Source organism: Panthera onca, chromosome A3 (assembly GCF_046562875.1).
Source record: "Panthera onca isolate mPanOnc1 chromosome A3, mPanOnc1 haplotype 2, whole genome shotgun sequence".
Taxonomy (NCBI): domain Eukaryota; kingdom Metazoa; phylum Chordata; class Mammalia; order Carnivora; family Felidae; genus Panthera; species Panthera onca.
Genome location: NC_138341.1, coordinates 33167165 through 33195013, shown reverse-complemented (window position 1 = coordinate 33195013; position 27849 = coordinate 33167165). Strand labels below are relative to the sequence as shown.

The 27849-nt window shown below is 42.8% G+C and overlaps 1 protein-coding gene and 1 long non-coding RNA gene across 12 annotated transcripts in view; one reads left to right on the top strand and one right to left on the bottom strand.

The window, feature by feature from the left end:
* The window catches only part of SLC8A1 (solute carrier family 8 member A1), a 380167-nt gene that overhangs the window by 43292 nt on the left and 309026 nt on the right, over positions 1-27849 (top strand). For 2 of the 11 annotated variants that reach the window (XM_060653263.3, XM_060653280.3), the window contains one exon: positions 10803-11085. The exons of 2 other annotated variants lie outside the window; for them this stretch is intronic. Coding sequence is in view for 6 of the 9 variants with exons in the window: in XM_060653319.3 (XP_060509302.3) it covers positions 12081-12149 (69 nt within the window). In the remaining 3 variants the exon portion in view is untranslated. Of the gene's footprint in view, positions 1-10802; positions 11086-11613; positions 11730-11913; positions 12150-27849 lie in introns of those variants that run through there. 7 more of the 11 variants (XM_060653319.3, XM_060653230.3, XM_060653311.3 and 4 more) reach the window with 5 other exon arrangements.
* On the bottom strand, positions 1139-10826 carry LOC132691738 (uncharacterized). The gene is made up of 3 exons (XR_009615969.3): positions 10724-10826; positions 9022-9147; positions 1139-8588 (listed from the first exon to the last, which is right to left on the bottom strand). It is a non-coding gene; the product is annotated as an uncharacterized LOC132691738 (long non-coding RNA).

The window sequence follows — 27849 nt, the reverse complement described above, 5'->3', positions numbered from 1 at the left end:
AATTTGGTTAATGTCTCTTTTCTTCCTCAGGATGAAAGCCCAATTTTCTCATGTGTTCTCCATAATTCCTTATGTCTCACACGGTCTCTTTCTTAACAGTTACTTTTAAAAACTCAATAAATGATTGCATGAATAAATGATTTTTATCTGTGATTGTATTGCTAGCAGGTAACTACCAAATTTCAAGCCCATTTCCACAAAATACAAACTCACATCTGTTCTGACCATAAGATACTTTCTCTCACAGAAAAAGGAAAAAAAAAGTTTCCTTTCTTAATGCAATTTTATTTAAATAAGTTTATTAAAACTTAATTTTAATTAATAATCAAATGTATTAGGGGCACATGAGTTACTCACTCGGTTAAGTGTCTGACTCTTGATTTCAGCCCAGGTCATGATCTTACAGTTCATGAGTTTGAGCCCTGTGTAGGGCTCTGTGCTGACAGCATGGAGACTGCTTAGGGTTCTCTCTCTCTCTCTCTCTCTCTGCCCCCTCTCCTGCTCTATCTCTCTCTCAAAGTAAATAAACATTAAAAAAATCAAATGTCTTAAATTTTTTGAATAAAATAAATACAATTTCACTTTATTTTATTTTATTATTTTTTTCATTTTATTGTTTTAATTTACATCCAAATTAGTTAGCATATAGTGCAACAATGATTTCAGGAGTAGATTCCCTAATGCCCCTTACCCATTTAGCCCTTCCCCGTTCCCAAACCCCTCCAGCGACCCTCTGTTTGTTCTCCATATTTAAGAATCTCTTATGTTTTGTCCCCCTCCCTGTTTTTATATTATTTTTGTTTCCCTTCCCTTATGTTCATATGTTTTGTCTCTTAAAGTCCTCATATGAGTGAAGTCATATGATACTTGTCTTTCTCTGACTGACTAATTTTGCTTAGCACAATACCCTCCAGTTCCATCCATGTAGTTGCAAATGGCAAGATTTCATTCTTTTTGATTGCCGAGTAACACTCCATTGTGTGTGTGTGTGTGTGTGTGTGTGTGTGTGTATATATATATATATATATATATATATATATATATATATATATACCATATCTTCTTTATCCATTCATCCATCGATGGACATTTGAGCTCTTTCCATATTTGGCTATTGTGGATAGTGCTGTTATAAACATCGGGATGCATAATAACATTTCACTTTAAAACAAAAGGATGAAGATCTAAACATCTAATACATGCTTTCCCTTTTAAAAATATATCTTACAATGCCAAGTATTGTTAGTGATCAATTAACACTAGATTTCTCCTAATGACAAATGTACAGCTTTTTAGTTTGTGTCAGAATAAGGCTGTGTCACAAGAGGTGTCAGAGACACATATGAAAAAGCAAGCTAATTGGTTCTTCCGGAATCTTTTATTGAACAAATAAGACTGCTTTCAGCAAAACAGTGTTCTTCTGAGTGAGTGAGTGAGTGAGTGTGTGTGTGTGGTCAAAAGGCAAAAAATATTTGATTAAATGTTATGACTACATTCAGAGTTTCTTCATCTATTCTATATATTTCTAAAATAATATTAAAAGCAGTTTTAGTTAAGGGGAAGTAAGAGGCTCTTTATAAAGGCCATACTTTGTCAAACTTGGCTCCATTTGGCTTTCCCACACAGTAGATGTAAATGTCTGACAATTTACTAGTGGAGTGGCTGTAAGGGTGGGGTGAGGGGGTTAGGATCTTTTCACCTGCTCTCTACTTACAAGTCAGATATAAGTCATAGAAAGAAGACCAGATACTCTCAGTTTCCCATATCCTATTAAAAAAGGCAGCCATCCTCATCAAGGGGGTCAGGCAGTGGGAACAGTAACACTAAGGTGCAAAAAATAGGGGACTCATTGTTTGTGGAGAATTTAAAAATAATAATAAAACTCACTGAGGGTTGTCTACTCTTTATTATCACCATGCACCATCCCAGGGATGAAATACTCTCCTTGCCTGTTGGGCCAGATGACCCCCCCATCCCCACCCCTTTAGTATACACACTTAAAGGAGACTTGTTTCCTAGAATACTAACAGTCTTACAGACATCATATGTGTTCCAATTGGAACTATCCAGAAGGCTTCCTCTGAAAGTGAAAACTCAGTGATTTAAAAAAATACTGGGCTGGGGAAGGAGCAGTAGTAATGAGACTCTGCTGAAGTTCTGAGCCAAGGAGAAAGATAAACATATTCTTCCTTTGTTTTCCAGTCATTGCTTAGAGTTCACGTACTGGTTGGGGCCTACCGTGAAATGACTGCGATCATCTCCTTACTGGTCTCTTTATCCTTGACCATGTTCACTTTGACACATTTCATACCCTCCTCAAGATGTACCTTTAGGAAGTGCTTCTCTGGCTCTAGCCCTCATGTGCTCAAAATTTTTCAGAGTCTGATTCTCACTGTGGAGTTAAATTCCTAGAGGTATCTAATTCATGTTTTTAACTCCCACAGGACTTAGTTCATGGCACTGAATGGAGTAGTCACTTACTATTTGCTGCCCGAATGATTTACAAATTCAGCCAGTAAATCTGCAAAGTTTCTTTACATGATTGCCCTATAATAAGGCATGCTCCATTAATTTGCATCATTTATTCAACACATATGTATTGATCATCTATTTTGAGTTAGGTTGGCATTTTGCTGTGAATAATTTCCATATCAAATCTGGTTTTCTTTGAGCAATTTCTAGATGCAGAGATTTTTTTTTTGACATAAGAAACAGGAAGACAAAAACCAAATGTCTCTTAAGATCTGTAAGATACATAAATCAAGTCTCTTTTTTAGGCCTCAAATCTATCATCACTCATTTTGAAAGAGGGCAGTACATGGGTCGTACTCTGTGTTAGCCTATGAGCTGCTAAGCTGATGTGAAACTCAGTATTTAAGATCCGGCCAATTGAAGACAATTAAGGTTAAATAAAGTCAGAAAAAAATTAGAAGTCAGCTATTATTTTCATGTGTTTTTGCAAATTTGCAGATGATGATTTACCAATAATTAGATATTTAGCCACAGTTAAGATTTGTGTTTGTGAACGTGTGCATTTGTGTAAGAGTGTTGTGTGTGTGTGAGCTCAATGTGTGTGTGTGTGTGTGTGTGTGTGTGTGCGCTATATGTATTTTGTGATCTCAGATAAGAATGTAGAAGGAAGGATACAGGAAGTGTGACAAACTCATGGGAGGAAGCACTAGAACCATCGGTAACTACACACATGTTATTCCCCTTCCTTCCTCACCAGTGCTGTTGACTTTGTGATCAGAGGTCTGACAGCTCTCTTATGTAAAGTTTGCCATCCAGTTGTATGAAGGCACCATCCTTTAAGTAAAAACTGAAGGGACACTCAGAATTCTTGCAGCAGCTCTGCCTTAGAAGAAATACAGGCATTTTGTGTGCAACCTCTGGGAGCTGTCTTTCTGGAACAACTCTTGGATTTACTTCAGACGAATGTGCACCTGAACGCACAGGTGCAAACCACGTGTCGGTGCCTCTGCAACTAGGCCTGATAATGCCCAGCTACTTTGAGGCGGGAATTTCGAAAAGAGCCTCAGCTCAAGGCAGATCAACTCAAATGATCAAGCGAACAAAACACTGTGCTCTATCAATTCGTTTGTTTGGGACTCTCAAAAAAAGGGATCGCGTGGTCAATAGGAAATTCCAACTTCATCGAGGTGTCTGTGAAACTGACCACCTAAACTGGTGCTTGCTTCCTGAAGTCACGATCTTGATTGCCTTGCTTCATTTCCTCCATAGCAGTATCTCCATCTGATACCCTATTATGTGTCCATTTGTTTATGTGGCCTCCCACCTCTTCTTTTTATAGTAGTATGTCAGTCCCCCCAGGATGGGAAAGTTAACTGATGTTTTCTCCATTGTATCTCAGATCTGGGACGGTGCCTGGCTCAGAGTAGGCTTTCATCAATAGTTGTTGAATGAACACATAAAGGAATGAATGAAATAATGAATTAACATGACATTAACATTCTTAACTGCATTTTATTTGTCTCTGCCCCTCCTCACTTTTTGCCTTTAGTAAGAGTTGCTTGATAACTGACTCTGAACATATCAGAGAATTCACAGATTCCTTGGTTCTTGAAAAATAATATATGAAAAAACAAGCACATATCCATAAATTATATGCCTAAAGAGCCTCTCTTAACAGGAAATAAGAGATTCTCTGACATTCTTACAAAGTGGGCCAAATGAGCTTATAAGTAATTCCTGAGATAATTGACAAAGGGTCAGTTTACAGGCGCACGCCTGAGGCTTGGTCAGATTGCCATCTCTGTGTGGTCTGGCCTCCTGCAATGTCACAGACAATCTGTCTGTCATCACAGAGCAGGTGGCCAGGCAGGACTGTGGGTGTGGATATGGTGACATGTCAGTTGCTAACCAGGGCCTGCACTATAGCTACAAGGAGATGATTGCTATTGAGTTGCAATTTGCACTGGACAGGGGCCAAAGAGTTTACTTTACCCTAGAACCAAAGCCCATCTTCTGTCCACACAGGCCAGTCCTTTACAGGGGACAATATGTGCTTTATTAATTCATCTACCATATACCCAAACTACTCTAGATGCTGGGGACTGAGTGTTCAACAAAACAGAAACAGGCCACGCAGCCAATGGACTCAGTTTTCTTGATCATCTCTTCTAATCTGCTTGTATATTTTTGTCAGGTCAATTACAAAACTCACTTATGCCCCTTAGAGATGTAAAAGGCCCCCAAACATTTGCAAGCTCTCTTAAGTTGCCAAGAAGAGTCCCTATTTTTATATCCTGTTAAATACCAATGTTTGATGGAATAGCAGACTACAAGCATCATTGTGGCAGATGTAAAGGGATTTTTTTGTTTCACTTGTCCTTACCACTAATTACCTATTTGATCTTAGGCCAGTGGTTCTCAGCTCTGGCTGAAACTTAGAACCACTCAGGAACTTAAAACATTTCCAGGGCCTATATTCCACTTCCAACCAATAAGAACAGAAACTCCAAGAGTGGGTCTGAGCTTAAGTATACTTAATGGATACTTACGCGTAGCCGGGGTTGGGTAAATCTGTTTGAACTATCTCAGTCTGTAAAATGAGGGTAATCATAACTCCCTCATTGGTTCCTAAGGATTCCATAAACACAAGTTAGGTTGTATATGGCAAATGATTTCAATAGCTACACAAATGACATTTATTTTGGTATACACTCTCAAAAAATGTTAAGCAAATCCAAAGACGGTTAAGCTTTTTGAGTGACAGGATAAGATTTTAAAAGAAAAGGAAAATAGAACGTAGCTTTGGAACTTTTCTTGCTCATGATTGCTAGGCTCTAGGCCACACTAGAAAAGATTCTGAACTTTTAGAGACAAAGGCATATAGTTTCATTATTTCCAGATACTTCTGGTGGTAGCAGAATCGGCATCTTAAAAACCATGGATGAAGACACCATAAGTTCAGTCTATGTCCTTCTTAGGTATCTTTGCTGTCACCATTTTCAAGGGCTACTGTCTGGACACTTTGGTAACTGCTAAAACATTGGTGGTTCTCAGAATATTCTGATCAGTGGCCAGCAATCGAAGATGCAGTAAGGGAGCTATATGTCATAGATGATGCTTTAGAAAAGAGATTTACTGAAAAAAGCTGAAGTGTAATCTCACAGGGACATTGCTTCGGAACTGGATTGATGAGATTGTGAGGAACAGCTTGCTGGTACAGAGTACCCTGGAGGCTTTGATCTTGAATCTCTGTTGGTAGAGAGTCCTTGAATCAACACTGAGGAAAGTTTGTGCAAACTTAGTGAAGAAGTTTATGTCCTGCAGGTTAAGTTCATCTGTTAATAAAATCGATGTGATAAGCAAAATTTTCATTGTAGTGGAATTTGTTTAAAATGACTCTATTGGAGGGGCGCCTGGGTGGCTCAGTCGGTTGAGTGTCCGACTTCAGCTCAGGTCACGATCTCGCGGTCCGTGAGTTCGAGCCCCGCGTCGGGCTCTGGGCTGATGGCTCAGAGCCTGGAGCCTGCTTCCGATTCTGTGTCTCCCTCTCTCTCTGCCCCTCCCCCGTTCATGCTCTGTCTCTCTCTGTCTCAAAAATAAATAAACGTTTAAAAAAATTAAAAAAAATAAAATGACTCTATTGGAAATCATACCCTCAGATTATCACAGAGATGGGATCAAGTTAATACCCAGACCTAAAGGAAAAGAAATACTGTGATCCAGTAAGAATGCTGTTTTGTTTTGGAAAGCAAATTAGTGCCCAGAGACAGAGTTTGTTTTGCCAGAAATTTCTTTGAAGCAGATTCACTGCGGGAATGTCACAAGTCAATAGCATACAGGATGCCTCTTAATAAAGAACAACATGCCTCCAATGAAGAAATAATACACTCCAAATCGATGATTGATTAATCACACTGTTGTTCCAGGCAAGAGGAAAGGAAAGGAATAAAGTCCACATTCACTGCAGTTGTACCTTTATAGGAGTTGGCACCTGGGAGAGATGGGTTAGCCCACTGCGAGCTGATGTCCAGCTGTCAGTGCGAAAGTAAAAGTTCCCTGTTGCTAGACCACGTTGCTAGGGAACGGTAGTTCTGGTGTTGATGGGCAAGATGATCTTTGCAAGGGCTGCTGGATGGTTTTCATCACTGCCAGTAAGAATCGCCTTTACCAAGGCGGGAGCTAATGCCCCAAGGTCTTTGGAGAGCTATTTTAGATGAGCAAGGAGTCGCCTTGCCCAGACTGAACACTCTCAGATAGTCCTTCCAAACTCTCCGGTATTTATAGTCTAAATGCCCATTTGCCTTAGTTGTTTTTTGTATGTTTTTATCCAGAAGCCTCACGGGGGCCCTCAGCAGCTGAGCTGCTGAGTTCTTATTGGTGAGAAGAGATGAGATGATGATATCCTGACACAATTTCCTTCATTCTTGTATCAGAACAACTTTACTTCTAAAAGCAACTTTTTTTTTTTTTTTTTTTGGTCTTTGTCATAAACAAGTGGATTTGAAATCGTGTCAAACCAATATAAAAAATGTGGTGCCCCTTTTATCCAACATGTAACTACACTCTGTACTTCAGACAAAATTGGAAAGTACACAACAGCTTCTTTCATTACAGTGAATGAAAGTACTCTTATACTGTAGAGCATCCATCTTCCTGGATTTATTTATTGTATAGAATTCTGGATAGTACAAATGATAGCGTGATCATTATTGATAATGAGATGGCCTGATTATGTAGAACCCAATTATATAGACACTTTTTTTCTTACTTTATGAATATCATTTTTATGGAACTTTACCAATAATAGTATAACATCGGCATCGTTTATTAAATAATTACTACGATCAGGAACTATGTCAAGCATATTATATATACTTCATCCTTCCTATGGCTCCTTTAAAGATATTTTTACCATCTAGATTTTCCAGGCAAAGATACTGTGACTTGGAGAGGATAAAGAACTTCTGCAAGATTACACAGCCAGTGATGAGATTCAAACCCAGATATTCTGACTCCAAATCCTTAACTCTTAACCAGTTTCTGTTCTTTACTGATCCACTAATTGCTCTGGCTAATGATTCTACCATGGAGTTACTCACTGGTCACCTTATCATTGGTAAAACTGTGGGACACTGACTAGGTAAAATCCTTAATGTAATAAGGTGCAGAAATGGAGAACAAAAGTGCCAGGATTTGGTCCAAGCCCAATCCTTGACTATAAATTGCTCAAATGTGGAAGTGCAGGTCCCTGATCCAAACACTGTGAGCCGTTCAGAGGAAGTAGGCGATCTGCCAGTGAAGGAATTATGGATTATAAGTTTGAGTCTACTGGGGAGGTTGCTCCCACCCAGCAGCAGGGTCCACTTACTGGATGGAATTCACAGGGTGGTGCTTAACTAGTCAAAACAAAACAGAGAAGTAAAAGTTTACTTGCAGGAACAAGATCCCAGTGAGGAGGAACGATAGCACTTAGAAGTCAACAAAAAGTCCCTGCAGTCATCCCTGAATCAAAGCCCTGTTTCCAAAGGAAACCCAAAGCACATATGTTGCCAGTGGTCCACCTGAAGTTCCTAGATGTGGGAGAGTGGCCAAGGCTAAGCTCTGCTTGCTGATTAGGCTCGGGAGACTATACTATTTGTTTCTTATGTAGAAATCGGTATCAGACTAAGCCCAAGAATGAGCAAGTAGTTGAGTGTGAAGGCCGGCACAATAGGAAACGAGGTGGGGAATGACTAGCTCCAAATTCACGCCCTGGAGAAGACCCAAGACTAGAAAAATAACAATGGTACCTCTGACCTAAGTGATTCAAAGTAAAAAGGAAAGATATTACAATTTGTTTACTTTTTTATACTTGTGTACTTGTATATAACTCATGTACTTGTTTTCCTTATGAGGAAAGATTATTGAGGGTTCTAGTAAAATATTAAACATTAAAAACAAATTTTGGGGGCGCCTGGGTGGCTCCATCGGTTAAGTGTCCGACTTCGGCTCAGGTCATGATCTCGCGGTTTGTGAGTTCGAGCCCCGCGTTGGGCTGACAGCTCAGAGCCTGAAGCCTGCTTCCGATTCTGTGTCTCCCCGTCTCTCAGCCCCTCCCTTGCTCCTGCTCTGTCTCTCTCTGTCTCTCAATAATAAATACGTGTTAAAAAAAATTAAAACACAAATTTTGGTAGCCCTGATCATATGTCCCATTTCTCTGTAGACTGGATGAAAAAATAGGGCCTATTCACATTTATACTTGGTCTGAGAATAAGTTTGCTAAAAGATCTCCTGAAGGTTGGAAGGGAATTGGTTCATGAAAATCAGAACCATCTTGAGAATATATCAAATCTTAGTGATTTCCCTGTGGAGTCCCTAGACAGTCATACCATACTGCTTTGGATACATAACATCAGCAATCCATAACCAAGCTCAATGAAAAGAATGGAAATCCATATTCAAGATTACAATTAAGAAATACTATTGGCATTGGAATGTAAATCACCACCTTCCTACATACAATAGTTCTTTCCAAAGCCACAGCCTGCAGAAACCACTCAATTTCCTTACCTTAAGCCTTGTGCCAGTGATGTAGCCTTTGATAATTCTTGCAATAAAAATCCAGTCATGTATGACATTTTGGAGGGAGCAAAAGGTTTGATTTGCCTTCGGGCCCTGGAACCCCTGTAAAGATGCCTTTAATGAGAAATAAAAGGCAAAAAAAAAAAAAAAAAAAAATAAGAAGAAGAAGAATAAAAAAATTCAGTATTCAGAAATGGGGCCAAATCAAAAAAGGGTGCCAAATCACTGGGTACTAGGCTGCCTTTTAATGGCGTTAGGTAAAGAGAGGACCTTAATGTAGATTTTTTTCTCCCCAAAATTCAAATTAACCTACTATGAGACTAGATTGGGAAAAAAAGACTAGATTGGGGGAAAAAAGTGTCCTTCAGTTAGCCTGGTCCTGTTTCCTGGGGGTGGAGTCTTTAGTTACATGCTTTGCTCTGTGTCATTTAGAAAGCAGCCGCTTTTCTCTCCAAGTCCCTTTCATTGAGTGTGAGCCAAACGTCTGCCTCTCACACTCCCTTGAAATCAGTACCCTAAGTAATTTTTGGCTAAGGACATACTCTTACAGAGAGGTAGTGACCTTCTGTGTCTCCCCACATGTCATTCTGTTTACACCCACTAGTCAGTGCAGTCTAACAAAAAGTCTGTGGAGAGTCAAGAACATTTTAACTTCTAGCAAGACAAGGACAATGTTGCTTGGGGAGAATGGTTCCTGGGAACATACGAGACAAGAAGCTTGGTTTCCTCCGCGAAGCTGTGCACCCCTGACTGTTAGATCCATGCAGAACACCCTTGTTAATTAAATCACCGTCCTCATTCAGGCGGTACCAACACCACTGGTAAGTTTTCTAGAAATGCAGATCCTAGGCCTGCATAAGAAACCGCAATCCCTAGGTTAGATTCAAATGCACATTCAAGGTTGAGGGCTAGTGGCCCGGAACAGTGGCTCTCAACCTCGGTTACTTGTAGGAATCAACCGGGGAATCTTAAAAAAAAAAAAAAAAAAAAAAGGAAAGAAAGAAAGAAAAAGGAAAAAATTACTGCTGCCTGGGTCCTACCCCCAGAGATTCCGTGTTAATCAGTCTGGGGTGTGGCCTAAGCGCTGGGATTTTTAAAAGCTCCCCAGGAGATTCTGAAGTGCAGGCAGGGTTGAGAGCCACTGGCCTCATACTCAAGCTGTGGGGTTCCTGGAGTCAGATTCTCCTTTCCCCCGTGGCCTGGCTGCCACAGAACAGACAGTAAGTAGCGGGGAGAACCCTGCTAAGGACTGAACTTTCTCCCTGGTGCTCTTTTCCTCTCACCTTCTCCATGCACCTGCCCCTTACCCCACCCCATCCCCAACCGCCCAGACTACACCAGCGGTGGATGTCCACGGGGGCTTTAAACACACAAGCTTGGAGTCTCTCTTGAGAACTTCAACATCAGAGTCTGGAGACGGGACGCTGAAATCTGCATTTTTAACAAGCTTCCCAGGTGTGTCTGATGTGGGGCCAGGTTTGTGAACTCCACAGTGGGTCTAGCCTTTCATCCTGCCAAGTCATTAAGGATTTGTAAGGATGAATGAGCTGTCAAGAGAGCAAGGGCCTGGTGCAATGCTCCTTTATTAATTATGGCGAAGTGATGTATTGGCAATGATAATGCTTCTCTTGGAAAGGCCAATGAATGGTTCGTCGATTGCTGCATTAGATTTTTCTCAACTCAACCTTACCGCTCAGCTCTTACTCCTCTCTGTAGTTGAAAAGCTGCACGGCTTTCACGTTAAACAGCTTCTTGGTCTTCATTCCCAGGTGAGCTGCGATCTTTGAGAGAAACAGCCACACGGAGAATCCTTCAGAGATCTTGGCTGGGGACCACCTCTCCCCTCACCCCCATGTCCTTATCTGCTTGTGTCAGCAGCTTCTAGCCACGGTACTGCTGTGCACGTCTACCTACATGTAGGAAAAACACAATGAGGGGGTAAGAGAAAATCATTGATGCAACCCCACATCCCTTTGCTAAACGAGAGCTTCCTTCAGCACAAGGGATAGAAGGCGGAGGAAGAGAGATACATCTGGAGTAACAATTTCAGAGGTGAGAAATGGGCAGGCAAGTCGGGGTTAGGGTTCTGCCTTGCGGGGAGAGGCGAGGAAGGTTGAAAAGAAAAGTTGCAGCGCCCGTCTGCGCGTGTAATCGATGGGCTGGCTGCCCGAGAGAGCGCTAGCGCGCGGCCGGAACGCACTGCGGGGCCGAGGGCCGGGACCAAACCGAGAAACCTTGGCGGCGGCGGAGGCCGGGAGGGCTCCCCGCCCGCCCGGGGCGGCACCAACCCGCCGGCTCTTCCCCCGGGCGGTCCCCGAGGGCGCCGGGGCCCGGCGGGCCGCGGCGGGGCCGAGCGCGCGTGTGAGCGAGTGCGAGGCTGCGGGCGGCGGGCGGGCGAGTGTGCGCGGGAGGGAGGGAGGGAGGGGGAGCGCGCGCGCCGCCCGGGCCCCGGCCCTCCCAGCCTCCCGGCCTCCGCGCCTGCCTCCCGCCCGCGCGCACCGGCTGCCCGCAGCCGCCGCTCCCGCTCGCGCCGGCGCTGCACGGGAGCCTGCCCGCCGCCGCCCGCTTTGTGCTTCCCCCAGAAGATGGGAGCGACCTCTTCCCGGTCGGGAGCTATTTAAAAGGAGGGAGCGCGCCGCGTTGCCTGCTAGCGCCGCGGAACGGGGGAAGGATCGAGCCACACTCTTCCGAACCAGGTAGGCTCTTAGGATGGGCAGCCGAAGGGATGGGGTCAGCTACCGCCAACTCTTTTCCATTTCGTGCTCCTAAGGCTACACTTCCCTCCGTTTGGGCACAGGACTGGCTGCTGAATTGTGTGTGTGTGTGTGTATGTGTGTGTGCGCGCGTGCGTGTGCCCCTCCACGTTTTCTGGGGTGTCCGCGCTTCTCCGGGAGCGAAATTGCTCGGGCTGGTGCGTCTGGGCGTGAGTGTGCCTGCCTGCCAGCGCCGGCTGCCTGAGGAAGAAAGGGCTGCTAGGGAGGGATGCTGCACCCTGCGCGGCGCGGGGCTCGGAGGCTTCAGGGCGCAAAGAGCTAAGTCCGCCCGGAATGCTGCGCTGCTGGGCATCCAGGCGTCCCCACCCACCGGGCTCTGCTCCGAGGTCATCCCTCCTCCTGGTAATCCCTGGGGTCTTCCCCCAAGGCCACACTCGCGAGTCTCTTTTCCGGCAAGCTCTAGGTGTTCCTTCGCCACGGACTGCGGAGAGGAGGGAGTTGTGGCCAGGGCAGACGGAACAGGCAAGGGGGGATTGCAGCGGGGAGTGGGCTGAAGGGTCCCGGTCTCTGGACACCGTGCAGCGGTGTGCGGTGGGGATTGGGCGCGCACAGGCATCTTTCCCCCTCGAGATTCGAAGGGAACTTTGCAGCTGCATTATCTGCCTCTGGAGCTTTGCTGGCTCTTGGGGAAATGGTCTGTGTGCTGAGATGTGAGGATATCCTTCTTGGCTCCTCCTTAATGAAGAAGAGGGAGGTCTTATGGGTGGACGGTCGGCTAAAGAAACCAAATCTGCCCCGGCGATGCTTTTAAAAATACAGTATGTGTGCATCCTTGATTTTAAAAATCCACCGCCCCTCCCCCTCCGCCCCCCCAGGATTCTGTTGACTATTTGATGAATGACTGGGGCTGGCAATTTGTATTTCCCTCTCCAGACAAAGTGGCAGTGGTTGGGTTGAAAGCAGAGTGATCAAATTTAACAAAGAATTTTTTTTTTTTTTTTTTTTTTTTTTTTTGAAGAGAGCTATAATCGTGCATGGTGTCCGCAGTCACTGGAAAGAAAGTCATGCTTTGCACTGGGTATGTTTAGCCACCCCCCCCCCTCCCCCCCTTAGCCTGGCTCCCTGGCTGGCGCTCTTTATCTCTCCTGCTAGTCAGCCACTAGTGGTTGTGACTATAACAATACAAACTTTGTCCTGCTGGAGGTGTAAAGACTAAAAAGAGAAAAAAGGATATCAGTAGGAGGTGTAGTGGAAGAAGCTTTTTAAAAAATGACAGATGTGGTAAAGACAGTACTGGCATCCAGATCATGGAGGAGCTGTGGAGTAGGTGGAGATTCTGATCAGATCTGGTTAAAGGCATCGCTTGAGTATCTCCAAATATGAGCAATTGAACACCCACAATCCAGCATCTGTGTGAAGATTTCCTAAGGGAAATGGGGAGCAAACAGGAGGGGATTCTGCAAGTATACCTCCCACCCACCCCCCACAAAACACACACATACACACACACACACACGCACACGCACACACACACACACACACACACACACGCCTGTTTTCTCTTTCTCTCTCAGAGCTACTCCTGCAGCAAGTCCAGAAAGGAGGGAGGAAAATGTGTCTAGATGTTTCATTCATTTCAGATCAGAAAACGAAACCAGAATAAGGGTGATTGCCTTTAGGTTCCTCTTTCAAATCCTGTGTTACTTGGATTTCTGGTATGGGTTTGCTAAACTTGCTTAACTGGGAGCTGAGGCTGGTGTGAAAGGAGGAAGGAAGGGAGAGCCAGTTCCATCTTTGGGGCCTTGTGAGTGAGAAGGTGGGGGAAGACCCACTTATTTCATCAAGAAGCAAGATGTGTTTTCTTGAGTGGTTTTCATTTTACAAATTCCACCTGCTTGAAGAATTCCATTTGATTCTAAGTGCTATTTTGCTAAGATTTCTCCTGCCTACTAAAAAAAAAATGAGTCCTGCTTCCCTGCCCCCCCCAAAATAGCTGTTGTCTTGTACGAAATATGGAATGTTAATTACTGGGGGGGGGGGAATAAAGAACTGGACAGAGGTAGACCATCATTGACTGTTGAGCTGTGCAGGGGTTGCAGAGGATATAAGTATCCACGACAATCAGACTTCATTTACTCCGTCTTGAAAGCTTAACAGGGCTGGAAGAGGAGAGTAATGAATTAAAAGAATATGAAGGCTGTGCTTTATATCTATCTGTCTATCGGTCTGTATGTCTATCCGTCTACTTACTTACTTGTCTATACATCTATCTTTCTATCTATCATTACTATTTAATGGTTTCTGCTAGATCATTTTGGATTCAGAGTAGGGGCTAGATAACCATTTTGTTGACCATAAAGGGGAAGAGAGGTGATATAGCAATAGCAGTGTTTGAACTCCAAATAAAATTACAAAAGGAAGATGAAGTATAGTCAGGACTAGTTGCAGGAATCACATTAATTGTTCTTTCAAGCTTATGATGTTTCAGAAAAAAAAAAAAATTCCAAGAGAGCTTCAGCATTTTGTTAGCAAGCTATATTTAACATGTTTTTTATCAGACAAAAATAGACTTTTATTTATCTTGCAAAGTAAACGCATGGCTTCTTCCCTCTCAGTATTTAATCTGTTTCTTTGAAAAAAATAAATGAGGATAAAAGCTCTGCAGACCCAATGAAGTTGCATTCCTGCTTTAAAGCAAGTTAAAGCATCCATTTAGGTCATGGATGTGTTTCTCCCAAAGTAAGTGCATTTTAGGACTTTGCCATATGATTTTCATGTTGCAATTCAGTGAGAGGAGCCCTTTCTGCCTGATGCCTTCAGGTAGAGGGAGCACAGCTTGGAGGTTAAGAAGCAAGCTGTCTGCCCCACCAGCATGGAAACGAACAAGATCCCAGTTGAATTAGAAATTAAATCTGGAAAAAGAAACACACGAGTAAAAGAGGATGGTAGCGTACATATCTTGCATGCTTTATATTTTTTTCAGTGTGAATGAATGTTGCTTTTAACCAAAAATTGTTAAGTTGTTGCTTTGCATTTGCAGAGAATTTAGGCATCAAAACGTGGCAATCTCTCTTCTTCCTGCTCCTTTCGACCCCCCGCCCCCCGCCCTTTTTTCTTGTAAGGGATAGATGTCTCTTGCCAGAACATCTTCCAGTATTGTCCATACCTTATAGTTAGACCCCTCATCATAACCTCTACCAAATAGTCTCCCATCTGATCAAATTCTCCTGCTCCCTCTTGTGGCAAATATTCTCCCTGACTTTCCCCAGATTTCAGAATCGCAACTACCATCCCTCAAGGCCCCTTTAGCTGCCTATCACTTACTTGGGTTCTAATCTCAGTAATATTAGTGGCTGACCAAGACAGTGGGCTGCTGAACTAGGCATTTCCAGTTTTCTCTCTGAACAAAGGGCAATCTACCCCCTGGAGACATACTTGAAATTTAGTGAAAGTACATGGCAGATGCTTTCTGACCCATTGGGATGGAGTAGATTCTGGCAATGTGAGCTTTCACAGTCAGCTTTTGAGATTTTGATTTGGACTCAGAGCTAGTCCGGTGGGGCCTCATTAAATACAGTGAGATTATTTTCCGTTTTCTTTCCTTCTCTTCCAAAAGATACCTCTTTCCCTGTGTGTCTGTGTCTGTGTCTCTCCATCTCTCTCTTTCCCTGCCTCCCTCCCTTCCCAGGCTCTCATACACACACACACACACACACACACACACACACACACCACAAAATATATTTTATATAACACATATTTTGCATGCTTAAACTAATCAATATTTAGGCTCTCAGTAAGGTTTGTAAATCAAACAATCCATTTTCTGAACTGGAGACTTCTAGGGTGAGCTACTCTCACTGGCATGTTTTCATCGAGAGCGGTTCAGAATACGAATGAGGAGACTGGGTGCCTTTTTCCAGTGTGTTGACTCAACTTGGAAGATGGTTGCTTGCAGCCCTTGCTGCCTCAAGTGTTTTGTGTGGGCTCTCCTGGCTGACAACTCTTATTGAACTCTAAGTGTTTTATTTCCACATCTGTGATCGTCCTTTGACCCGCCCCGCCAGGAGAGTGTAGTATGTAAGGAGATAGACAAAGGTTCAAGAGAATCACCTTTTTCTCTTTACCTGAAACTTTGTAGCCCATTTCAGGAGGAGGGGGAGGACATATGGAAGGAGAAAAGTCCTGACTGGCAGCTCAAGTGAAGGAAATGTGTTTATGGTCAAGGGCAAGTACGTTGTAGGCAGCCGCCTATACAGTGATTGGAGGGGGGCAAAACATCTTTGGGTTTGAAGCATTTATTCATCTGTAAACATAAGATCAGAAATTCTCGCTATGGGACCTTCATTTGAATTAAGTAATTCTATCTAGTAGATCCCTAATAAAACGCAAGGACATCACCCAGGAAAGAGCTACCGTTAATTCTTATAAACCATTGACGTCGGTGTATTCGTTAACTTGTATTGGTTTATCAGATCAGCTGACAGAAAAGTCCTGAAGGCCTGGATCACAGGAAGGTGAAGCAGAAGTGAAAGTAGTTTGAAATTGGGTTGGTGCCCAGTTTGTGCCCTCAGAGGCTCCTTCTGGTGGGGAAGTATGAGGGACCTGAGTGCCCTCAGAGGAAGTAGCGAGTAGCCAGACAGAGGCAAAGATATAAAAAATTTGATCCTTTCTTGAAAACTTAGCTTTTTAAATTCTTCTGAGAATGGGCACATTGTATCCCCCCGTGTGAAATGATATCCTGAAAATCTCAAATGGTTTCTACTATGTGTCATTTTAAAATATTCATACCAATAACCTACAAAATGCACATGCGATACCAATTCAGACAGATGGTTTCTTGCCTGTATAATATAGAGAGAAAAATAAATTCAAGTATTAGAATTCATCTTAATTTTTAAAAAGACAGAAAAAATAATCACTTTGTAGATGTCATTACATGTGAAGTCAGAATAATGAATAATCTCTTCATTGAATCGAACGTGAGATGAAAAGTCAGACAGGCAAGAGGGTGATTCAGCAATTTACTCCAACCCAACCATGATATTTATTGAGCACTCAGTGTATGCAAGGCATTGCACTGGGCTTTTCGGAGAATGCAGATGATGAAGAGGAGTTATTTGACATTTGCTCAGTGCCCACTGCATGCCCAAGGCCAATCTAAGCACCCTGTGTATGTTTTCTCACGTAATGCTCATAAGTGCCCTGCAAGAAAGCGTCGTTCCCCCAATTTAAAGATGAGACCCTGGCTCAGTTAAATAACTTATCCAAGAGCTAGTAGGTGGCAGTACCAGTTTTTGACGTTGTTCAAGAGCCCTGCTCTTTGTACCATGTTTTCTATTCTTAGGGATGTTGTGGTCTAGGGTACCTAAATGCTGGGCCAAATAAGAACTATTGCTATGATTGTCTAATGAGCAAAATTCTATAGAGTTGAAAGGAAGAAGAGAATATTGGAAAAGGCTTCCTGGAAGAAGAGGCATTTTAGTTCATTTTCAAAGAGTGAAAAGGACTTCTAAAATAAATAAAGCCTAGCTATTTTTGAAACCTGTAAACCAGTCCCTGCTAATTTATAGCAAGGACAACCCTGCGGCGATGTTCGGGCCATTTCCAGGCTTTTGAAATCAGCTGTGTGTCTAGTCAGAACCAGGCATGGAACAGGGGATCTGGAACAAATGATAGCATAGGCCACTGTATCCATGTATTTTACAAGTAAACCCCAAATTCAGGATGAATTTCCAGCATGACCTTTAAGGAAAGAAGCTGTAACAGTTCGAGAGGTCAGACAAGGGACAGACCACCTGCCAATCTGTTCCTCCCTGAAATTTGATGGTCAGGCTTTCTGGGCCATTACAGGTGGTTTTTCTTTCTTTCTTTGGCACTGAATGGCTCTGGTGCTTTCTCCCTTGAGCTTCTTGAACTTGTCCACCTCCTCACTTCTGCTTCTCCTTAAAACATAAGGCCCAGGGCCCACTGTGGCTCTGCTCTGCTCGATGTATAGCATCCAGTCCTAACAGCAAGTTTAGAGAATCAGACTGCTTACCCTACCCACAGACCTCAACTTCCTGCGTAGACTGGGGCAGAGTCCCCAGAGGGAGTGGCATCGGGCAGGGGCAAAAGGATAGAGTTTGGAGAGGTGCTAAGTCATATATCGAATGTCTCTCAGAAGTTCCAAGTCGCTCTTCCAAAATAATCTACCTGCCAAATGCTGGAGGATGTGAGCTCCCTAGAGCTGACATGTGTGAGTTGGGACTGGGCAGAGTTGCTGGCTCTTTTTCCCCCAGACTCCTCGCTGCCTCTCTTCTCCTGGCCATGCACCTGTCAGTGGCCCCTTTGAAGAGCTGCTCCTTATCTGTGCTCTTGCTGCTTTGCACCACAGCTAGCTCTGGAAGAAACAGCAGAGATCAAATAAGCAAATGAAACAAATAAGCAAATGAAGGCCATAGGAAAGTGCATGACTTTTCAGAGTGAAGTAGGAAACAGTTGAATTCAGTAGGGCTCTGAGGTCATTTCAACAAAGTCCCATCTTCCTTTTCTTCTCTGATAATATAGAAGGCCTCCAGAAATGTATCTGTGTTTTCTGGCCTCAGGAGTGTCCGGATGTCTATTAATGATTCCCCAAGGTGGAAAGGGAACTATGACTTTTGCTTCTAGACTGAGGGTATTGACTAATAAAATGAAGGGCCCTAAGAGTACTCAGACTAAAGTTCGCTGAAGTCAAGAGACATATCACGATAGTCATAATATTGATGTGTATTCAGCAAAAGGGGTAGTTAGCATCATGCCAGTTTGCTTCCCTCTGCCTCATTTTCCTCATCTATTAAATGAGAATGATAATAGTAAAAGGCCATGTGGGTTTTTCTGTGAGGAATAATACATTAATACTTGTGAAACATTTGGACTGGTTTCTGGCACGTGAGTGCTCAATAAGAATTTGTTCTTATTCCTTGAGGTGAATGGTGAGTCTCTGTCCCTGCCTGTATGCTTTTATATGAACAGGGTAATTATGGGAGGTCGCCATGGAAAGGAGGAAGGTAAGGACACACAGAATGACATACACCAGAGGTCACAAAACTGTTTTCCAAGGGGCCACATAGTAAACATTTTTGGCTCTGTGGACCATAGGGTTGTCACAATTAGTCAACACTGCTGTTGTAGCAGGAAAGCAGCCGTTGACGATACACAAATGAATGGTCATGCTGTGTGCCACAAAACATTATTTAGTGACACTGAAATTTGAACATCATATAATTTTCACATCAAAAAACATTTTTTCATTGTTCCAATTATTTACGAAGGTAAAAAAATTAACAAAATGAGCCTTATAAAATTAGGTGACAGGCTACATTCGACCTGATGGCCATAGTTTGGCAACTCCTGACATACAGCTAGATTGTGAGAGACCCAAAGGCAATATTAGTGAGCCAGAAGAATCCTAGCGTTTGGGGTTGGGATCACACAAAGAGAGGTGGCCTAGAGCCTAGCATCCAAGACCTCGTGGTAGAGCCTAACCCTGGCAAGTCTGAGATGTGTGGCTTTGGAAAGGTCTTTTAAGTTACCATGGCCTGAGTTTTCATGTTGGGAAAAGGGAGTAGAGGCAAATTAGTTAGGCTTTCAGGGGACTTCCTAGCAATAAAAGCAGTTTTATGAAGGGAGATTGTACATTTAAGATGGATCATGGAGGGCTGGTGGAAAAGCATGAGAAGGGAAAACTGTGCACGTTTGGGTAATTTTTATTTAGTAGCTCAGTTGATTACCAGGAACAGAAATCCTGGGAAGATAGACATGTGCTGTATTGTGAATGTTGACCAAGGACACCAAAGGGAGGGATTAGGATATTGTAACTTCATATTGTTAGCAAAATTCCCCAGTTTTACAGATCAGGCCGAGAAGGGGAAAATGACTTGTCCAAGGCCACAGGACTGATCCTTGAGATCAGCAGTCATTGGCCCCCAGACTGATGACCCTTCCATCTACCTCATTGTCCCTAGCAGAGCGATGGAAAGAAATTAATTGTGATTACATGATTGTGACCTCAGAGGGGCAAGTCTCAAAAAAATTGCAGAAGCCACTTTCAGTATTTTCTAAATGTGAAAGCATCCCCCAGCATATCTAAGAAGGTAGGTCTGTCAGTAACCAACCCCATTCCAGAGAAGGTGAACTGCAAAAAGTTTGACCTAAGACCTTGTACTCCAACAATCTTTTGCCTAGGTTCCTGCTGACTATCTTAATTTTCAGCTCACATGTTATTTCTTCAGCAAAGCCTTCCCTAGCAGGTCTGATCCTCTATGACTTACCCTTGCAGGACTGCATGTTGCCTTTACAACATTTATCAGAGTTAACAATTGTTTCTTTTTGAAATAATTTAAAATAACATCTGTCATCTGTCTTCCCAGCTACATAATATATTCCAGGAGGAGAGAGAGTGTATCTGTTTACCTCATGATTTTAGCCCCAGTGCCTCTCCCATTCCAGACAGGTAATAGACATTCAGAGTTTGTTGAATGAGTGAGTGAATGTTCTCTCGTAAGTCGTTGATACTGATGAAAATAATCCTTGCTTAAAAGGCGTAAGTTACTATCTTCACTTGCTAATTAAATGATTAAATGATTGGCATTTCTTCCTCCACTGACTTTTTTTCTCAACTCTTTTCCACTGGCTCCTCTCCAATCCTGGCCTATCACAAAAAGACCATAGCATAATCGTCTTGGCATAGTTACATAACATTAAAACCGTAACACTTTAGCCAATATTTAAACACTTCTTCAAATATAGGTATATGGGATTGGTTTAAAGGGCATATTCACTAGATACTTTATCTAGTGGAGAAATTGTATGTTTCATAAACTGTGCTCAGGGATTTGTGTAAAAATTTCATGTTTTCCCATAAACTACTCAATTTATTCCTCTAAATATTAGAATTTGGCTAGTTCCTTTCTACCCTGCTTCCATTTAAAAAATCTATTTGTTGTATATACATGTGCATCTAGTTTTAGAGCCATGACATTAGGTATATTGTCAGAAACTTTAGAAAACGGTAGCATAGAATATTGACGAAGGGTCACCATTACACGAGCATCTATCAACTTGAGTTTTTTAAAAGAATATTTCTTTTCCCTTCCTACTACTGCGTTTCTCAAGAACATCTTATTCTTTCAAGGACTGTGATTTGACACTATGCAGAAAAATTTAAAAGACTTACAAACTTCAAGTTGATAGGGTTCCATCTTCTGAAAAGCAATCTACTTGAAGATGAAGCTTAATGACTCAGGGAAAAAGCTGATGAAATTCACCAGCCTCTGCTCACATAACCAGCATTTTCCTTGTTAAAAAAGATTTTTTTAAAAAAAAGGCATTCCGGGTGTTCCTATCACATAGCTTGAAATTGGATTCTGTATTAAATATCCCCAGTCCCAAGAGCCAACTAGAATGCACAAAGCGACTACAAAGATTTAGCCTTGAGTTGAAGTGAACAGAGGGGGTTGTGAAAAGCCCCACAAAGACCCTATAATTTAAAGAGCACAGCCTTCCTCAGCACCTAAAGCTTCAGGTTTGGGATTTATGTTTCTGCATATTGTCTCCTCTATTCAGGAACTGTGCATGGAACCTGGTTAGAAAGTCTGCAAACTCTTCCATTTATCCTGGGTTTTTGTCATGTGTTGATGTAATGTCCCAGCAGTCCTTAGCTGTTTCTATTTCAACAGGGCAGAACTAACCCTTGGCAAAATTTTGAAGTAGGCATAAATGACTCCCAATGCTTTAATCTCTTTTGGGAGCCCCGTGATCTCCTGTTAGCGTCCATTCTCCTCCACTGTCTTCTCTCCTACCTCCCGACCCCCCACCCTCCAACTCACCAAGGGGCTTCATATTTTGATGCCATCTGGAGTGCCAATCTATGGGAAGAACAGCCCTTCTGATGTATGATTTCACATCAACACCTTGCTGCTATTGCAAGAAACACTAATTCTCGTTTTTCAGTACTAGTCTCTGTCCAGTACTTTGTCTAAGTGCTCTGCTCTGCAGTCTGTGTTTGCTGAAGATACCCCATGCCAGTTCTACTCTCTACCCAGTTCTTCCCTTTAATCCAATGCCGCTGAGGGGTGTTGCCAAGACTGCCCATATCAAATCACCTGGGGTGCTTATTAAAGTTCGAATTTGGGTTTCCTCTTCAGAGATACTGTACATCGGATGCTTTTGTCATCCTTCCAATCCTGTCCTTTAAAAAAATTTTTTTGGGGGGGCGCCTGGGTGGCTCAGTCAGTTAAACGTCCGACTTCGGCTCAGGTCATGATCTCACGGTCCATGAGTTCAAGCCCCGCGTCGGGCTCTGTGCTGACAGCTCAGAGCCTGGAGCCTGTTTCAGATTCTGTGTCTCCCTCTCTCTCTCTGACCCTCCCCTGTTCATGCTCTGTCTCTCTCTGTCTCAAAAAATAAATAAACGTTAAAAAAAAATTAAAAAAAATTTTTTTTTACATTTATTAGTTTTTGAGAGACAGAGAGAGACAGAGCAAGAGCAAGGGAGGGGCAGAGAGAGAGAGGGAGGCACAGAATCTGAAGCAGGCTCCAGGCTCTGAGCTGTCAGGACAGAGCCCGACACGGGGCTTGAACCCATGACCTGTGAGATCATGACCTGCCTGAGCCGAAGCCGGATGCTTAACCGACTGAGCCATCCAGGTGCCCCTCGATCCTCTCCTTTTATGGAATCTTCCATATCCTTCCTAGTATTCGTGGTAATTCGAGTAACTAACTATTTGAGTTGCTTGAAGATGGTGAGTTCATCAGGTGCAGGTGCAATCATCTTTGTAATCCCTGTAGTGTTTGGTTTGGTGCTTTGCACATAGACACCATTCAATAAGTGCTTGATGAGTAAATGACTGGTCCACTGTCTAGAGCCAGAAATATACCGAGGGCTGTACTTCACTCAGAAAACCCAAATTTCTTAAGATGAAATGTCAACAAGCTCGTGTGGAAAATATTTTTAGGTAGGAAATCTTTTTTGGTGACCTAGATATAAACGCATGCATATGACCTCATTTTTGGTTCCCAGTATGTAAGGTCAGACCTCAAAGAAGGGCTTCTCTTTCTCTTCAGGGTGGATGGCGAACAAATTATTACCTGAAATAGTTATTATTGTCCATAACGAGGCCCCTGAAAGAGTCACAGAGCACAGATGAGGTGTTCCGAGGCCCTGCCTCGAGGAGTTCACTATGCTTAAAAACCCTGGGTTGTAGAGATGTAGGGTGGGAAGTCTGAGGTTTCTAGAACCCTGGTTGTATTAACCCAAGAGCTCAAGTGCATTAACTTGGTAATGAGGTGATCCACTTTGAGTGTGTCGAGGTGTATCCATGATCTCATGGTCTGAATGCCTGGAAAGTCTCTCCTTTTCTGTGATTCTCTAGTAACAAAAGAGTTCTGTTCCAGAAGGGGGACCTACACTTTGGCTTTTATAATATCCCACCAGAATATGAGTTTCTTGGGGGATATTATCTTATTCATCTTATTTTATTTTATTTTATTTTATTTTATTTTATTTTATTTTATAGAGAGAGTGTATGAGCTGGGGAGGAGTAGAGAGAGAGAGAGATAAGAGAGAGAGAGAATCCTAAGCAGGCTCCACGCTCAACATGGAGCCCCATGCAGGGCTTGATCCTATGACCCTGGGATCATGACCTGAGCTGAAATCAAGAGTCTGACGCTCAACTGACTGAGCTACTCAGGCACCCCTCTAATTCATCCTTTTTAATACAGTATCTGGCGTATGTGAGTGGCTAAGAGAAGCTTGGCAGACAAAACCATGAATGAATGTGTTTTCCTGTTTTGTTGGATTACTTACTTGTTTAAAAATTAAAAAAAAAAAAAGTCATGACCCCAGGATAGCAAATTTGTGAGCTGCATTGAAATTCTTGAAAAAATATTGACTTATTGTTCCTAGAGCAAAGTATTAACATGTCGTGCTAAAATTTGGTATCGTTTTCCCTACCCCACCCATCTTTTATTTTAGTTTTGCATGCTCCCTGCTAGGATTTCCTTCTCTATTTTCTTTTCTCTGGACCAAAGGGAAAATCCTTGAGATTATTGCATGATTTTGGAGTGATTTCAGACCTCAGATTTTAGCTGATGATCCCCCAAATGGATCATCTTTCCCTCACTATGTGATGAATAGGAGTGCTTATAAAATGCTTACTCAGGGGATGAGGAGGCATGAGTCAGGAGAGAGGGCCATGAAAGCTCTTGATAAGATAGTATAAATGATAGACATTTATTTAGGGGGAAAGGAGGGTGGCATGGAAAGGTATTTTGCACAAAAAACCTAAGCAGGGGGCTCTTTTTTACCAAATAACAGAATCGTTCACACAGGAAGTGGAAAAAAAAGATGCTGCCATTTTGGAAAGCATGATGGTGTAATTAATGCAAAGTGCCTGGATTAAACTCCTAGTTGTACTTAGGTTTGTATGACTTCAACCGGCTTACTTTTATGAACCATTTATTTTTCTCACTGGTAAAATTAGGATGATAGTATCTCCTTGCGATGTCAGAAACCTCGGGGACAGTGAATCCAAAGCAGTCAGTAAAGCCTCTGGAACAAAGCAAGTGCTCAGTCAATGGTTGCAGTCATTATTGTCATAAATACCCTCACGGGGGGCCTTCCTCTGCCCTTGGCACTGGCAGAATGAATCTGAGGACAGTCCTGGCCCAAGATTAGCCGAGCAGCTTCCCTTTTTTATTGAAAAGACTCTGTTGTCCAGCTTTCTTTCTCTTATTCCTATTTCCACGCCAGTATGCAGAGTTAATATATTTAAATGTATACTCTTGATGTGCTGATGTGCTTTCCCTTTTATGGGACCTCCCTGATGGAGGTCATTTTTGGTTGGTGTTTGACCAGATGTCTGTTTATTTTACTGCAAGGAGAAGATATGCTTTGTTGGGGATATTCAAAATATCAAGATGAACTTGGCATTCCGAAAGAAATCAGCAAGCCAGAGCTCATGCAGGAGGACCCACCTCCAGGACCTGGGGAAACTGTCAAAGCCCCAGCTCCTCTTTTTATGCTGGAGGTCAGTTTTTCCAGGGTGAGGTTCTCTGTCCGTGAACCTGAATCCCCTTTCCGCTCCTCCACCTAATGCTGACATTGGCTTTTCAGTGTGATACCGGCCTCTACTCAGTTTAGGGGCACCTACTTCACACAGGGCACAGTTTTAAAATCAGATGCCTAGTCCCAGCTCTCAGGTTCTGATTCACCTTCAGAGATTTGGTGAAATCAGCACATGACTTTCTGAGAATTACTGTATTCACTCAATAAGCAGGTGCTGTGTATCTTTCACGTGCCAGATTCTGCTCCAGGAACTGGGGCTCCGTTGATGAACAAAAGAGACAAACATCTTCACCTGTAACAAAGTTTACATCTATCAGAGAGAGATGGGCAACAAAAAGAACCCTTAAATAAATTATATTAGCACGTAAAGAGTAATAAGTGCTACATAGGAAAACAAAGTAGGGAGTACATCTCATGACTTTCCAATAACTTCTTCATTATTTTAAATCCTAAATTCATCTGTATTTTTTTGGCCACACTGCCTGACCACTACCCCAGTTGCTTCCTTTGATGAATGAGCTGGGTGTTTTCTGACACGGGACAGGATCCTGACTGTAGTCTAGTACGTTCAGCCAGAGGGCGGGAGCCCTTTTTATGACCTCTCACTGCCTGTACTCTGGAGGACCTGTCCCGAAGTATTAAACAACAAAGAGGAAATTCTCTTTGAGAAAAAAAAAAAAAAAGATAATAGCAGAGAGTCGTTGTGGAAACAGAGATCCTTCCTAACATGTGGTCACGGTCTGTTAGCCTGAGGTTGGGTGCCAGAACAGTAATTTGCACCCTAGATGGCTAGTTAGATAAGGAACATCATCCTCTGGCATCATCCCTTTGTCTAAAAGTGTTTGCAAGTGCTTGTCTCAATAGTGGATAAAAACATATGGTTGCTTTAATGTTGCCTTAGAAACAGATTAATTGCTTAGCTTTGATGCATTCAGTCAGCACGAATTACATAGAAAGGAATTCTAGGTCCTGATGAGGGAGTCAAGGAGTTCCTTTGAATAACCCAAGCTGCCAGTCAATAGAATGAGATTAGGCTGCCCTGTGCACTGGACTGGTAGGGGTGCCAAAGGTGTTTCTTCTCTCTGAGTCGGGTCCTCTCTGGTAGTCAAACCTGGCTACAGACCCCCACAGGGAACCCCTTTCACTGATTATTCCTCAGGCCTCTGCAGTGGGGGGCTCTTCCCCACTCTTTACCAAGGAAATCTGTCTTGGTAAAAATCTGTCTTACAGGTGCATGTTCCATTCCTATGACCTCGCCACCTTCAACACTGGTGTGTGGGCCTTTTCACTAACCTTCATCACTGCCATTCACATCTGTAGATGTGGCATTGTTAGTTTTCCTTTAAAATAAATAGTGAGCAGAAGATGATCTGGGTATTCTTGACTTTGTGCCGAAGGCTCATTTAGATGATGTAATGGATATTCCTAAGCAAGAGTCAGCCTTTGATATAAGAGTTGATTTGAAACCACTGTGAAAAATAGCCTCCCCCTTGTTACAGAGTTCAGTAGACCAGGGCAGAATATAAGAAAGCTGGGCAACAGAATGACATATCAACAGCCTCTATTCCCTGCTTAATTTTTATGGAAATAGGTATTTAAGGAGACAGGGGGAAGGGTCAGGTAGTTCTGCTTGAATCTGATGACAGAGGAAATACCCTGAAACAAAAGAATGAAGAAGGAACTCTTATTTAGATAACATCTGCCCCACATCCTCCAAAGCATTTGGATTTGGTAATTAATTTAGTAAAGAAAGAAACTGAGGTCCAGAGAGTTCTTTCCAGTCGCTCCATTGCCAAAAATCTGTATCAGGGTTTTGTGTCCACTGATTTCACAGATTACAATACTACCACCTTTTGAATATAATTGTGATGTTTTGAAGTTAACCTCAGAAACCCCCTTCCTTTTTCTCTGATAGGAATTTTTACTGATGCATCCGCCCTTAGACATCTGTACCCTTTTGGCTAAGAATATGCTGTGAGATGTGGGTTGGGCAGGACTTTTTTTTTTTTTTTTCTGGCTGACCTAAGGGATTGCCCTGAGAGTGTGTTCAGGAAGAGGTGGCCAGGTAATTGGTAAAAAACAAGCAAGTTTAGGGCAATTGTGTCTAGGAACATGCCAGCCTGTACATTACACCACAGCTCTCAGTGTTTGTCTGTTTGAGTCTCTAATCCACAAGATCAAAAGGGAGGCTGTTGGAAACCTTCCATGGGGCTTTGCTACTGAGGCCCTCCTAACCCTTCATGGAAGCCAAGAGGTTTTCCAATGGGCCAGTCCAAGTCCAAATCCAATAGCTCTCTAAGATTACTTCACACACTATCAGGGATGCTGTTATGGAACAGTTAATGATACCAGTCTCAGAGACAGACCAGGGTTTGAATCTTCGTTTGGGAGTTTACTATCTTTATGACTTCCACCAAGTACTTAACCTGTCTGTGCCTCAGTGAAGCCCGTCTCCAAAGTGGCTAATAATATCTGCTGCATAGGGTGATTGTAAGGGCACTGAGCATTACATAACTCCAGGCGGTGCTATTCTCATGGACTGTAATGTAAATGGCAACACTAGGAGTTGTGTAAAATAGCAATGCTTGTTATTGTAAGTATTAGATATAAGAATACATATAAAGAATTTAGCATAGAGTCTGTTGTAGTGTTTGTAAATAGAACCTCCTGTTAATCTCTCAGGCAATTGGCCATGATTTGCTGTTGTGCTGTTTTGACATTTACTTCTAAGAAAGAAAATAGTTGGGGGCACAGAACACACAGTCTTCGAAGAGCTGGAGGTAAGAACGCATGGTCATGGTCAGGGGATGGAAAGAATTTCCATATTCTAGAACTCAGAGGCTAGATCCTAAAAGGTCTGAGCAGCTTGTTGAGGGGATTGGGTTTTGTTTTCAGGGCAATAGGCAACCAAAGAAGAGTTTTAAGGGGAGTGAGAGAGTCAGAGCTGTACTTTAGAAAGCTCATTTTGGCTGAAATGTGAAAATGGAATGATGAGATTTGGCAGGGATTTGA